This window comes from Megalops cyprinoides, chromosome 9 (assembly GCF_013368585.1).
Source record: "Megalops cyprinoides isolate fMegCyp1 chromosome 9, fMegCyp1.pri, whole genome shotgun sequence".
Lineage (NCBI taxonomy): Eukaryota > Metazoa > Chordata > Actinopteri > Elopiformes > Megalopidae > Megalops > Megalops cyprinoides.
In genome coordinates this window covers 25,654,979-25,670,360 of record NC_050591.1, presented here as the reverse complement: position 1 = coordinate 25,670,360, position 15,382 = coordinate 25,654,979, and the positions used below count along the sequence as shown (strand labels likewise).

General features: G+C 37.6%; 1 protein-coding gene across 1 annotated transcript; it reads right to left on the bottom strand.

Annotated features, from left to right (window-relative positions):
- Nucleotides 1–220: 220 nt before the first annotated feature.
- pgm2l1 (phosphoglucomutase 2-like 1) lies at nt 221–10,714 on the bottom strand. The gene is made up of 14 exons (XM_036537016.1): nt 10,050–10,714; nt 8,834–9,001; nt 8,523–8,629; nt 7,468–7,552; nt 6,193–6,276; nt 5,353–5,546; nt 5,024–5,213; nt 4,765–4,862; nt 3,681–3,873; nt 2,890–2,983; nt 2,493–2,622; nt 2,089–2,278; nt 1,344–1,477; nt 221–323 (listed from the first exon to the last, which is right to left on the bottom strand). Exons 1-14 carry the CDS (start codon nt 10,146–10,148, stop codon nt 221–223), a joined length of 1,869 nt encoding a protein of 622 aa, XP_036392909.1. The 5' UTR covers nt 10,149–10,714.
- Nucleotides 10,715–15,382: the final 4,668 nt, after the last annotated feature.

Here is a 15,382-nt window from a genome sequence, read left to right as displayed (position 1 = left end):
CTATTTTCTGAACCTGAAAGGCAAAAACAACTAAAACATTTGTTTAAATAATATTTTCCATAAAAGTCAAAAGAAATTAACAAACCTTTGCAAAATAAACAAAATAAATCTGAAAATTATGCAGTCCACAGTAAGACTAAACATTCACAAAAAATCTAAAGCAACATAAAATTATATACTTTTTTATACAGTGAGTGGCACACTTTATAGCGTTTTCCCCTCAAATTAATCTACGAATGAGGTTGTTCTTGTCTGGTTCCAGAAATTCCTCAACGAGGGCATCTGTTACCTTCTGCAGTTCCAGCTTCAGGCTGGTGACATCACTGTGAACAACAATAATCAATAAAATTAATATCAGCTTAATACACCCAAATTACTTACTTATATCTTACACAAATCCCCATATAAAACTACAGCCATTCAAGTTCCACCAATATCAAGATGTAAAATGAACAGTGTAAACTACAGTCCCTTTCTTGTAAATATAAGAAGTTCTCTACCAAGTATTTTCAGATCAAATTCATAATTATAAATGATGAAGACTTTTTTTCAAGTTAAAAACAAGTTAGCTAATATTGCTAACTACCTAGCCAACAAGTTTATCAGCTACCTGACCTGATCTGATAAAATAACAGTTCTGGGTTTCCTTTCATAGTGGTTGAAGCCAGAGCTTCTGTTAACCTTACAGCACAGGGAAAAAAAACATTCAAAGCAACCAATTTAGAGAAATGGCACAAATGCTGAAATCTGATAAGGCATGACCATTTACTGCCATTGCAAGACAATCAATGATATGATCAAGTTGACCAGCGTCAAATTAATCCTAGCAGGATTTCAGGTTATAGCTGGTGAATGTATTGCCCTAACTGACAATAATGCAATCTAATCTGAGCTACTGTACTTGCTTAATTCCTGTAATGTATTGTATTTTCTGGTCCTCTATAAGTCACCATAGATAAATGCATCTGCCATATAAACAAAGAAAAAATATATGATTCCATTGCCCTTGTCTTGTTCTCAAGAAAAAATCACCCAAAATAGATGTAAAATAAAAAAAAATAAAATAAGAATAAATAAAATGAAATAAGAGATGCCATAATGTCGTTCAGTTAAAATGAATCATGAAGATAAAATACTTTTGTACTATTGTATTTAGTCACGGAGTCTCCTGTCCAACGTCCTGGTTCTCTCACTGTTCAAAATAAAACTGAAACACCTCCTAGACGGAAGCTGAGCATGTCTTTCTCTGCAAAGCTAAATGATGTTGTATTTCATTGCAGGTAAATTATATCAGATTCTAGCCCCTGCTTGGCTTCCAACAGTAACACTAAAAGTATGCTGACCTCTTTCCAGGTGGTGCACAGTACTCAGTGTAGTATTTGATCTTTGGTTCCGTGCCACTCGTCCTCAACGTGGCCACGATCCCGTTCTGGAAAGTGAAGGTTACCATTTGGCTGCTCTTGGACACAGGAAGCACCTGCACAGCAAAACATTTGACCATTACGAGTGGAGAAGTGGAGCTCTGTAAATCCTGGAGCAGTTCCTTTCATAAGCTTGCATTCTGGAAAACACACCTAAGGGCTTTTGGTGTAATGCATATAATTTCCATTTACCCCATTAGTTACCTAACAATAATAAAATGATGAAAATGCGCATTTATATATTGTTTGCCCATTGGTAAGTATCCAAATGAAAACTTTACATTTCTAGACCTCAATCTCAAACAAGAAAAAACAGTCAGCAGTTGAAACAGGAGCAATCATAATTCAGCCTGACCATTTCTCCAGGTCAGTCACAGTCCCACTAACTGGTCAGAGTGATTCATATGTTGGACACACACAAAGAGCACATTAACCTGCAAAATGCTCATACTGATGAGGAAGCTTCTGAATGATAAAAACATCATCAGTTAAGACTGGCAGGACATCAGCTCATTATTGATGATTGACCTGCACAAATACAGTGTTGAAATATAGTTTTGCATTGATTTTGTTTTCTTGTGGCCCACATTTTAATATCAATTTCAATGTTAAGAACTCTGCACAGTTTTCTTTAAGGTCCTATTAAGGCCAGAAATAATATACTTACACATTTTTTATCAGGCTGGCTGCTGTCATATCCTGTAGTCACATCTCTGATGTGAGCAATGCTGTACCCTCCACATGACCTTGGATACTTATTCTCGCCGTCAAAGTTGCGGAGTCTGTTGAATATTCTCTTGACAGTGGGGGGATCATGGCATATGACGTAGGATGTTTTCGAAATGTGTGAACCATAACTGAAAGACAATGGCAGCCCAGGGTAAAAACTAGGAAGGAAGGCAAGCCATCAGGTTGTGTCAGCAATGAAAAACAAGCAAATGATTTCTCTCCAAACACTGACATCCTGAGAGACACATCCATTACCTTTATGTTACTGTGCAATTTATTTCACTGTCATTATATTATTACTCAGAATAATAATGGTACAACAGAGAAAAAGAAGAAACTCACATTTCAAAAATATTTGCCAGCTGTTCATTCAGGGTAAGGTTCTTGTTGTAGAGATAGGCAGCCATTTCAGCCATGACCACTGCCGCACTCACCCCATCCTTCTCTGGGACCATACTGCCACACATGAACCCTGTACCCTCAAGCCAAGAGTATAAAATACAGGGAAGGTACAAGCCATATGAGAGGGTAAGGTACAAACATCACTGATTCCAATTCAAAAAGAAAAATGTACCATTCCATGTCAAATGAAACCAAATGGTATACCTCAAAATTTACAACTGATTAAACATTCATTTAACATATTGTGAGTTAAACAGTGTAATATTGCAATGTTGTAAAAATAACAGCACTAAACTATGAAGGGTTTAAAACTAACAAAACTCAAAGATTTACACACCAATGGACTCCTCAAATGCAAAAAGGACTTCTTTTCCTGCTTTTGCCAACTCATCGATTTTTTTTCCAATCCACTTGAAGCCTGGTAAAGTTTCCTGCAGTGAGAAAGAAGTATTAAAAGAAGTATTAAAAATAAGAATCATGGGTTATTGCTGTGATTAGTATGGTTTGTAAACTGCCCAGACTAACACACACAGTGTTGAAATGAATGAAAATTATCATCCAAACCATAAGGAAATGAATACGGCAAAGGTTTTTACATTTATTATTTATTTATTCAGCTAACATACAAAATGTTATAAGAATAATAATAATTTGAGCAGGTCACAAAATGTAATGGATTCATTTAATTTCTAGGTGCAGGGTGCTGTAAGGATACAGACAGTTCCTGTTTTATGATGAGCCAGGTTAAAATGATTATATATTCACAATGTTTACAGAAATAACACCATTAATGAGATTTGCAACACAAAGTAGGAGCATCTGGAAGAAGTACACGAAAGTTTCACATGTGCACACACACGCATATGAGACACACAGAGCCAATCTGACTGATATATGTTTGCTTAAAATTTATAGCATTTGATATCTTCACCTGTATTAAAACTACTGATCCCTAAACTGAAAATTGCAACCAAATTTTTAAAGAACGTCGTAACTTGTTTGGTACTAACAGAGTGAGGGTAATGTTTAAATATTTATGCAAAGGCATATTTATAGGCTCCAGTGTTCACGAACTTCCATTTACCATTGGCTACAGTTATCAAGTAAATATTTGGAAGATCTCCCTACCTCAAAGTGAAATCCCTCCACTCGAGCAAATGCCTTGAGGATTTTTGAGGAGACCGTGGTTGCCAGCATGCACACCCTCTCTGTGTCAGCTGGGTTTGGGTTCATCTCTTTCCAGTTGAACAGCATCCACCAACCCAGCAAAGCTGCAAGCTCATTGCCCGTGAAGACTTTCCATTGACAGCTTTGTGGGAAACTAAGGAGGATGGAAGAACAATGGGCATAATAAGGCCACAAGCTCACTGAAGGAAAATGTACAAATGCATCCATGATTAACATCAAAACAGTTAACTGTTTAACCTATACACATCTTTGTCTGTGGCATGGTGACATGTCATGCTTACTGTACTGAACTAAAACAATGAGAAGTAATCCTTTGGAGCAAAAGTTCTCAAAAATGGAAACAAGCTCTTTCTGCTCATGGATTATTCTGTGCTGTAATTCAGCTGTGAGCAAAAAGGCTCTTGCACATTCTTTGCATGCCTGCAAGAGTGCTATGCATACTGTACATCCTGATCTGTCAATGTTAGGCTGCTTCAACATCAATATTTGAAATCCAAAATACTTACTTTGAATCTAGTGACATATAATTAACTATCACATGCCAAGTTCTCCCTTCACACATGTAAGAAACTTCACAGTCTATTCATATCAGATAAACCATTACCAAATATGACCTATAACATGCATCTTAAACCGAAAGCAGAGTCAGGCTCTTTGTGTGCATAAGCAAGCATTTACACCATCTATAATCCATAATTTCTATACTTCTACCACAATTTTGTTTCCTCAATGTGTTCAAAGAGGCTAACTATGAGAAATATTTACAAAATGAAAGTGTCGTTATGAAAAAGGAACTTCACAACGAGGGGACAGCCTTTTTAAAAATCAAATTACTTCAGCATCTTATGATACATTCATGTGATTATTTATTTATGTTTGATTAGCTTAATCCTCTGTACAGCTTCAAATTAACACTGATATATTCGTTTATCAGGCTGTAAAAAAGAATTTGAACTCCAGGTCACATCATTGCAAATTTGATACACCAAGGGACCTTACTGTATATCTATATGGGCTGGCATACTTGCTGCATTGCTCGGCCACAGCCAAACGATCCGCATCAGGATCAGTTGCCAACAGTATCCTGGCACCCTCTTTCTCAGCAAGGCGAAGAGAGAGCTCCTACAAAGACACAAACATAAAGAAAGAAGATCTGCTCATTCTCTATATAATCACAGTCTGTCAATTGCAGGTACTCGCTTCAGACGGTTTAAAGAAAAGAATACTTTTTCCACTGGTGCCACGCAAGCTCTTGACTAGAACAAAGGACTGTGCCACCTCACCAGGACTGACTCTCCTTCCTCGGGGTTGGGGCAGCTCACAGTTGGAAACTCTGGATCTGGGTCTTTCTGTTCTGGTACAGCAATGGGAGGAGGAAAGCCAAACACTCTAAAAGCCTGCTGAACGTAGTTGTGTCCAACTCCATGGAAAGCGGAGTGCACGAACTTCAGCTTCGTCTTCATGTTAAGTTCTCTGAACAAAGCAAGTGAACTCATTTGAAAACAAACACTAACTTGATCCCGTCACTTTTTTACTCAGATCACAAACACTCACTATCAGGTTGTACAACACCACACAGTTCAAAATTAAAAATGAAGGACAGTTGAAGAACCTGTGAAAGCAGACAGACTTCAGCTCTTCCATGTAACACCTGCAGATCTCCTCCATAGGATCCCTCCTCAGAGGACTGCTGTCTACCAGGCTGTCATTCCAAGACTCTCTCCAGGGCTCCGTGCTCTCCTCAATGCATTTAAGGATTTCCTTGTCATGAGGTGACGCAATCTGTGCTCCATTCTCCCAGTAGACCTTAGAAACAAAAGTACTATCAGGTACAATTTAATCAAACATTCAAGACTGAACTTCTTATCTTATGTACCACTTAGATACTTTCTGAACTGAAAACTCATGAACTACAGTTCCCAACATGCAAGTACACCATGGACATACTTTACTCCAATCAACAGTTGGAATACAGTTGGAACTGAAGGCAGATTGATGCTCTTATAAGAAATCATAAAAAAAACTGAGGAATCACAGCTAAATTACTGTTTTGTACATGCTCTGCTGTGTGTGTGTCATTCACGATATGGCTTAATAATATTAAATGGATCACACCTCATTGATTCTTTTCCTACCCATCTTGGTAGTTTCTTACTAGCTGGCCAAGAAAGCTTAATAATCTCAGCAATTTTAAGCAGTGCATATAGACGTCTTTAAAATAGTGGGGAAAAACAAATTAAATTAAAAATATAATAAAATGTTAAAATAAAGAAAATTTTAAAAAATTAACACTGTACAATGTTGAAATTTGGTAATGTGGCATATAAACCACCAAAACTATATAAAGTACCAAATCAGTTTAAGGGCAATGTAAAGATACACCTTGATTAAAAATACATTTCATTAGATTAAGAAGTTAATCTAATGAGTCAGAAGTGAAACAGCAGCACACCTTGTATCCATTGTCCTCTTTGGGGTTGTGAGAGGCTGTGATCATCACTCCAGCTGCAGCTCTAAGTTTCTTCACAGCATATGGCTGGAGAGAAAAGATGACATCCAAGCTAAAGTGTTCTATAAACCACTTTCTCTAATGACAACCCAGGAACATTACCAGTGGCCATTTTCTACTTCTAAAGTAAACTTGAAAAGAGCAGTTACCTTACACCTCATCATCAGACTTGACTGCATATAGAAATATTAATACTTGTTGCAAATACATGTTCTAGTAATTAAGAAGGAAGAAAAGAAGCAGTGATACAAATAAAAGACACAAACATTCCCGTGCTCATGAATTGGTATTATTATCCCCTGTTCTGAAATAATATGATCCAAATGTTATAATCTGAATGACATATATTTTAATTCACCATTAAAATAGTAAGTAATCTTGTTCCAACTTTTTTCATGTTGTGAACCAAACTCTAGAACTACAGTGTGTCCTCAACATACCAACACAGATTCAATGATGTTTAAATGATCAGGACAGTATCTGTTTTTGCTCACAGCCTATCCAGACTAAATAAAGAAACTATTTTCCAAGGTCCTGTACATGCATCCATTCTGGATCACTACTGATCTACTATTTGAGTCACAAACAAGTAAGATTAAGCACAACTGTAAGGACTGTCATATCAAGTTAAGATTTTTCAATGCAATACCTCCTTTGTAGTGCTTTTCCCCCTTTTCACTTTCACTTAAGATTCGCTACTTGTACAATTTGTACACATTAGGCTCACTTCACTGCAACATCCTCTGCACTTTCACAGGAGCGATGAAGCATGAAAAATGCAACTCTTCATTGCACTCGCATTTCACTAACAGTGACTTTATGCACTACAAGTCCCACAGCACAACACAGAGGGCAAATCCTGTGTGCATCCCACTATAATGTCATCTGAGCAATAGGTCCATGGTGAATTGCTAAAAGTACTAATGAGCAGTGTAATGAGAACTTTATACTCCCCATCCCAACAGAAAAGAGCAATTTATGTTCTGTCACTGTGGGTGCCCAAGGACTCCCATTCCTTGTTGGCCACTGATGCGGCCCAGACTCTACTTTGCAATAACCTGGGCTGTGAAAAGTCAGGACTGGCCTTTTTTGTAAAATTGAGCACAGTGACAAATCATAAATATTTCATTTGCACTACCTCACAGCAGTAACTTGGGTGTGTTACCAAAAATAAATTCTGAACTTCTGATTGAAATTAGAAATAACAAGTAGGCTTACCACAAAGGGTGTAGGTACATATGTAGAGAAGAGATAGACAGGAACACCTTTACAAAGCATAACAGCGGCAGTCAATCTTGCAAGTCTGGGTAAAGAAAAAAATACCTTTAACAGAGGCTATAGAAGCATAACCTATAGTTAGCAACATAAAGCAATATAAATATGCTACAACATGAACTGTCAAACTTTAATTGGGAGCTAAATATTGAGACAAAAATAACAATTGAACACACACATACATACACACACAAATTAAGTTGTAATCAGCTCTACAGTTCTGTATTTACAATATGTAAAATCACCTGCAATATGCATCAGAAATAATAACTATCTAGCCAGCAAATGTGACCTCCATCACTAATGTTAGCTACATGCCTGCAAACTAAATTAGTTTACTGACACTCAATACCAGCTAGTCTGCACGGTAGTTATACAGACAGCTAGCCATAGGTTAGTAGATAATGTTATGTTTTCTTGCAGAAGGGGCAGAGTTTGTACCATGTTTATATTTCTCACTCCTGCTGAAGCAGTGCGATGACAGTAGCTCAATGTGTACCCTGATATGAGACTTAAGATCTCCAGTTTGGAACCACATCCCCTCGTGTGTCTCAACTGGGACAGGATGGAGTGAGTGCAATGACAGGTACTATTTAGAAGGTAACTCAGTAACATTAATTGTTTTGAGCAGAGTTTTCACAATTAGAGAAAACAGAACCCAGAAACCATGATGACCCTGGGACAGGTCTAATGGATCTCTGCATGAGATCGCAAGCAAACACACAAAACTATATATCTGGGCAAGGAGAAATTTAGTTTAGGCAAGTAGGTTTCTGATATCGCTATGTAATAGATAACAGCGTATGCCGAGGGAAATTATACAAATAATAATGCACAGACACTTGCAAAATACACACTTAAATAAATGTGACTAATTCAGTAGTCATCTCCCTCTATGTCAGTCTGCTCTGAGCTCAGCAGCTGGTGTCCAGCAACATGCTTGAGTTGACCAAATCCTGAGCTGAGAAGCAGAGGCAACAGAATGGAGGGGGAGGTACCGTTCACTGCTACAGCCACTGGCTCCCTGTCCACGGGTGTCATAGCCAACCACAAGGCCTCGGCTGGACAGGTCAGGAAATGATATTGCACAGTATTTGTACATGCCCTAGAGCAAAGGCAAAAACAGAAACAGAACAACATCAAACAGGCATATCAAAAGTACTAACCATCCCAACGACACAATTATGTAAGATGTAAAATTTCCTTCACATAATCTACATAAGTGCAGTGGTCTCACATTTTAACACCCGATTATCTGGCTGTGCCTTGCTCTGCACAGACAAGGAGTGAATCCATCAAAGCTTCTGACCTGTGTGGACTGGATTATAGTGAGATCATTGATAAGTGCAAAGCCAGCTCCCATCGCTGCCCTCAGCCCTGCTGTTCCGAAGGTCATTCTGGAGCAGAGTCTCTGCCGTAGCTCCTCAACACACCCGCCCCGCAACAGGGCCTCGATCTGGGCCCGAGTCTGTGGGTTCTGTGTAAAACACACACAGAGACATGAAACCCAAGACAGATCACCATGTTAGCAGAAAGAACAGTAATGATAACTCAAAACAACACATAACATTCTCATGTACGTATTGTTCACAATACAATTACACCATTTACACTTATAGGCAATAAAGACCTATAGCTGATGTTCTTGTCACTTTCCCATTCCACTGCAACTTTAAAACATGGAATCTAATGACATCACACAGTTCACACAGGGTATCCTGCGTTTCGAATTTATCCAACATTAATGTTGTAATGTAGAACAACTGGAATGTAGATTCAGCCATTATGATGTGTGACATCAACAGCTGTCATAAAGAGCTTCAATTGGTTCAGTAAGAGTAAACTCCAGACAGGTCAGCTAAGCCAAATATGTATGTCATCCTTGTCCCCCTACTATTGGAAGAGTTCACATTTGGAGTTGACATTTAGAGAGATGAGGTCAGCCAGGGTTTTTACATCCCATGCGAAACTCAACCTCCCACAGCTCCAATGAGAGTTAAGGCTGGATTTTGTAGTCTAAATGAGTTTTTCATAGAAGCCAACATACACGATATTTCAGGATATTTCTTAAACATTCACATAATTTGGTATCAGGTTTGTGGAGTACCTGGATAAGGTACCAGCACTGTACATGAACAGATCTGCAAACAGAGGCAAAAAGTGGGATTCATAAAAACATAAAATCCCTTCCTCCAGCCCAAGTCAGTACGTCATTGCATAGAGTTTCAAGTATAACAGTATCTTATTTCAACAGAAATTCAAGATTTTATTATTTATTTATTTATACCGGAGCAATGTCACAGTTCAATCTGCTGTATTCGGTGGGGCAGAATTTTAGTGAGACTGGACGATAACTGTGTGACAGGATCGTGCATTTGGATAATTCATTCATACGGAAAAGCAATAAATTCAACAAGAATACTTTTCGGCGAGCAAGTCGTTACTGGTTAAATGTATTTTGGTTAAATCGTCAGGCCAAAACAAACGCACTGAAAACCTCACAGTTCTCGTTATGATCCACTTACCTTGTCCCAGCACATCCATTGATATATTGCTTTATCCAGACGGGGATCGCCCGTTGTACTGCAGTTCAGTGTCGCGTTGAAATCTCCATTGTCCCCCATGGTGAGAGAGTCCTCAAAAACGACGAGGCTAGACTTCCCTTTTAGTCGTTTACCGTTAGGTATGTAGCCAGTTAGCTAAAAACTCCCACTTTCGTACTGCCAAGCTGGTCTAACGATCGAAATTAGCAGGCTACCAAGACTTCATACTGACTGAGTCCTATAAATGCCATGTTTGGTCAATAACAACCATTCTTTCCCAATGTTACCTAGCTAACTGGAATCACAGATAGCTTGGTAGGTGGCTACCGTACTACTTGTCACTATGTAACAACTAGCTACGCTGTTTTCTGGAAGCTAATAATTATCTCATCTTGTAGTCCAGGCGAAGATGCAATTGCTTACAGAAAAAACTAGCTACTCTGGCTAGCGAGTTGCATGCCTCTCTGACAACTGCAAAACAGCTGCATGTATGAAGACTTGGCTCTGTGCTGTTAGTTCGCTAATTTTGTTAGTCACATATTAATCATATATTCTTATGCAAAACACATCATTACCTTGCGCGAGCTAATTAGACAGCAACTGTTAAGAAAACTAGCTACTTCCTTTCACTGATGCCCCTCATGTCAAACACAACAGCCTTACTAGTGACGTAAAGGTTACTTGTGACAGCACGGTTGTGTTTTCGCATCAAGCCGACTCGCCAGAACTGCAAACGACTGCGCAGCGGCCAGAAAAAAGCCGTTCGAAAGTTGCATGACCTCAGTCGGATATGACAACACGGGGTCACACATCTCCAGCGTAATTAAGAGACTAAAAGTAACTTATTTGTGAATAGTATGACGTTGATCTGTGCAATTATGTTAGGGCTGAAAGTTTACATTTTACAGCAAAGTATATCACGTTTTTTTTTCCTTTTAAGCAGGGGTAATACAAATTCTTAAAGATAAATGCAAAGCTCATTGCGAGGGGTATTGATTCTTTAAAGGAGTTATTGAAACAGCACTTTGAGGTCTACATACAGCCTACCATGGTCTTCCTGATGGCCTTTGAGAAGTTAAAAACCACTTACCGATATGCATAAAAACTGTATTTATTCGGAACTTCATCATAATGTTATTCTTTATCTCCATGACCCTGGCACTATGAATACAGCCAATTGTTTTTTCCTTGTTAATATTTGTTGGTCCTATTAGTTTGGTTTCTTACTTTATATTTAATAAGGTCTAGATTTTTTCCTTTTGGTTTGTTTATTTAAAGAGCACTTACCTATTCTAAACTTATCATTTGCCACATATGAGGAAAAAATACCAGGTGATGATGGTTCCTTATTCTGGAAATGATCAATAATATTTTGCCCCTCTGTGAATATTGAACTCCTTATTACCTTGGGCCCTTGTGAGCTATAGACTCCCTTAACTCTACAGGCATCTTTACCTATAGGTAACTTTTCACCTTCCTCTGAGGCCCCTTTGAATTATACTAGAGACCTTCATCTCCTTGAGAATCGCTTGGCAGATTTTCTCAGTGATTACGTCCTATCAACGTGGAAGCCATGTTGAGACTGAAAAGTAACAGGCCTAGGTTATCAGGGTCAGGAAGATCATATATACAGTGTTAAAGATATAAAAGTACACCCCTATACAAGATATTTTACTATTTGACCTCTTTTCTATACAATTCTACAATATCTGTAAGAATAATCATTTCAATATTTGTGTGGTGCGATATCTTCCGCCCAGTAGATGGCGCTGAAGTGTACTTACCACTAAATCGTGTGTGCCAGTCAAGGGATCTGGCACTGTCAACACTGGCTGCAGAGACGCTGCAGTACAAGCATTGATTTTGTGTTTTTAAAATGTTTCAGGTACAGTACAAGAGTTTGTTTCATAGTTTCATAACGGTGACAGAGTGATAACAATATTGCTATTTGTTGATTGGCATTTCGTTTTCATAAATGTTGTGTGTGATAATATAGTATTTTAGTCAGCTCGCTTGTTGAGCAAACTAGCTTTTGAGTAGTCTAGCCAAGTAAGCTTGTGACCCAGCTTAGTTAGATTTCAAAGAATTAGCTAATGCTAGCTAGCGTCAACACAAGTTGATAACAGTTGAGCAGTGTCTCACTGCGAGTTATTTGATGAATTACATGTAGTCAACATTGATGTTAATGAATGATTGATATTAATGTAGTTTTACGAGTTCTTATAAGGAGAATGTATTATATGTGTAGACTGAGTCCAGTAATAGTGAATTGGCGTTTCCATGGTTACTAGTCAGTCATATGACCTGTTTCAGACGTACAAAAGGAAGTAAGCATATGATGAGGTAAAGAAAAAAAAAAATATTGTATTAATACCGTTATATGTGAGCTTAGTATTTGTAATTCATTTTTAACAACGCTGATGCGCTTTTAATTAATTTTTTATTGTGATGACTGTATCTTACCAGCGTTTAATAACGTAATTGTGTGTTAATAGTTAATGTATTACAGGTAGCAGATTTTAGAATTAGTTTACTATTATTATTATTTCTTTATTAATTTGCAGCAATAAAGAACAAATGTGTAGTACATTTAGATATTTAGTTACAAGAGACCCAGAAAAAATTATCTACACTAACAGTTGGAGACAGTTATGCTGCAGTACAGGCACACCACTGATTTTGTGTTTAATATGTTACAGAAATTAAAACAATTAATTTCCCATTGAGTTCTTGTCCAATCTCAATCGAGCAACAGATGTATTTTTAAAGTTTTAAGAAAAATCTGTAAGACCTCCTTCGTTGTGAATACCCCTTTGTGATTGCACTACTGACTCATTAGGTAGGATTAGTAAGGAGGCTGACAAATACATGCACAAGTCCTATAAGAGAATGCTCAATTTGGTTCTTTCTCTGGGAGGTAGTTACCACGAGGGAAACCATGTGTCTGAAATCAGGTGAAACTAATGTTCTCCTTATTAGTTATTCTCAGTAGCATGTACTCCTGCTCGGCGAGAGTGAAATGCACTAAATATTCTTCAGATGAGCTTAATTTAATTCGGAACAATGTAGTCCATTCATCTTCACATAATTGCATTTTGCATTTGAAGCTGTTTTACTTTTCAGCATAAGGAATCACTAATAGGTTGTCTTGTTGAGTTTACTCCTCCTACTGCTTTATAGGAAAAAGAAGAACTGTAAACTGCGTGGGAAAAACTTATGCATTGCAGCCATTCCACTGGAGTGTTAACATCTTCAGACAATCATGAACCGCCAACGTGTGATGCTTTTGGTGATGCTGATTTTCATGGCCTTTACTTGTGAGTCTTTATCTGAAAGCTTTTCTTTTTTTTGCTTTTGCTTTCCTTCATACAGAAAGTCAAAGTCTGTTGTATGCTTCTGTGAAGTCCACATTGTAGTGTTAGTAGGGCTGTGGTAGATAGATGATTTAGGACATGAGTTTTGTGATTTATTGCATTTTTTTATTTGCTTAGGAACCACATGCCTGTTAGGGGTGTTTAGGGAAAAAACGGATACCACACACAAAGTGGATTTTGGAAAATTAAGGTTTTTAGGTTTTAAGTTTAATTAGTCTTATCAATGATGTAGGGTATCATATATTCAATTAGGGTATTTACAGGTCAGTAATGTAATGGACACTCAGGCAAACTGTCATATTTTGTGTTAAACAGGGTTTACAAAATGTAATTTAAGTTTGAAAGGTTTCCAAGTACAACTCACAATTTTCCACATTCTCTAACCTATTTATACTGCTGAATGAAGAGGCAAACTACTTTCCTGAAGGACACAAAAACATTGACAATTTCAGGTTACTAAGCCCTGCACCCCCCAAGCCATACACTCCTCACTGTTGCCTTGTGTTTGAAGGAGTCAGCGCTCCGATCTTGAAATTTGTCTGCCTTTCTCTGTTCCTCGTGACAGCCGGTCAGATGAAAGAAATAGTAGCACTCCCCTGGGGCTGTTCCAACTACAGCGGTGTGTGTCGTCCAGTTTGCCTGCCATCGGAACTGCCGTTTGGACCTTTTGGTTGTGCGAAAGGATATGTGTATGTTTACATATTTTTTTTCTGGGCTCACTTTCTGAGCATAATCCAGTATATTTATTATAATTTAAAACCATATCTGAGAATTGTTTTTGGAGATATTACCTGTGAGGCATTTAACTGATATGAGGAAAAATTTTGCGTAAATCAATCATGAAGTTTCCAGTAGTGTTAAACGTACAAATGATGCTGTATTTTTGTTTACTTTCAGGTGCTGTGTCGCCCATATTGTCTGAGAAGTGAAACATTTTTCTCCTCCATCACCTATTCCTCTCAAGTTTAGTTTTGACGCTATTATATGATTTCATCCAGGTTTCCATATATTGTAATGGCTACAATAATACACTTCTAAACTACATTCCAATAACTGAAAATGAGTCCAGTCACTATGCATCATCAAACTTTCTTTTAGCACTGCTTGTCCAACAAAATGTTCTTACAAGTGCATGGTAATAATTTAACAATCAAGTCTTAGAGTCTTCAGTTATAATCCATTGCTTTATCAGGTATACATTCTTAATCATGTTTGAATTTTACTCATGAGATAAAAATCCTTGCATGAATGTTCTATATGCTATCGTCCATGTTCTATCACTTGAATCAAAAATAATGTTTAATTCTGAAAAATGATGTGCATTGTAGGATGCCAGTGATCACTGAATGCAATAAACAGACTTTTGAATTTGGGTATGAATGGGTACTGTTTTGTTTACATATACGTATATAGTCCTTAATATAAATAAATAACTGTATTACATGATACTATCCAATTTGATTGTCTCTAAACAAAAAGATAATTGTGGTCATTTACTTGATAAGCATCAAATTCAGTTTACGTCAGCTACCACTAATACTTTCTTGTAATCTTGCAAGCCACCATTAGTGAAAATATCATGCAATGCAGTTCTTAAATTGAAAATGATTCAGAATTAATTGCAGGGCTATTATTGGTATTTTACCAGTCTTCTTTTTAGAGGATTTATTTAATTATCAGGTAGCTTGTTGTCTTGCTATTGTGTGTATAAAACGTCACAGTCATCTAGTTTTGATTATGTCTACTATTAGTTTAAATAGAATCACTATGTACATCCTAATTGTTGTACGTTTAAATACGGACTACTGTAAATGGTATGGGCACTTTACGCACTTAGCAGCTGATCCTGGATCAGATTCCGAATTTTACATTAAATGGCCTGCATTGCCCCATGATAACCGCGAGGTGGCGACTTCAAAATTAGAGGTAGGGAAACACCAA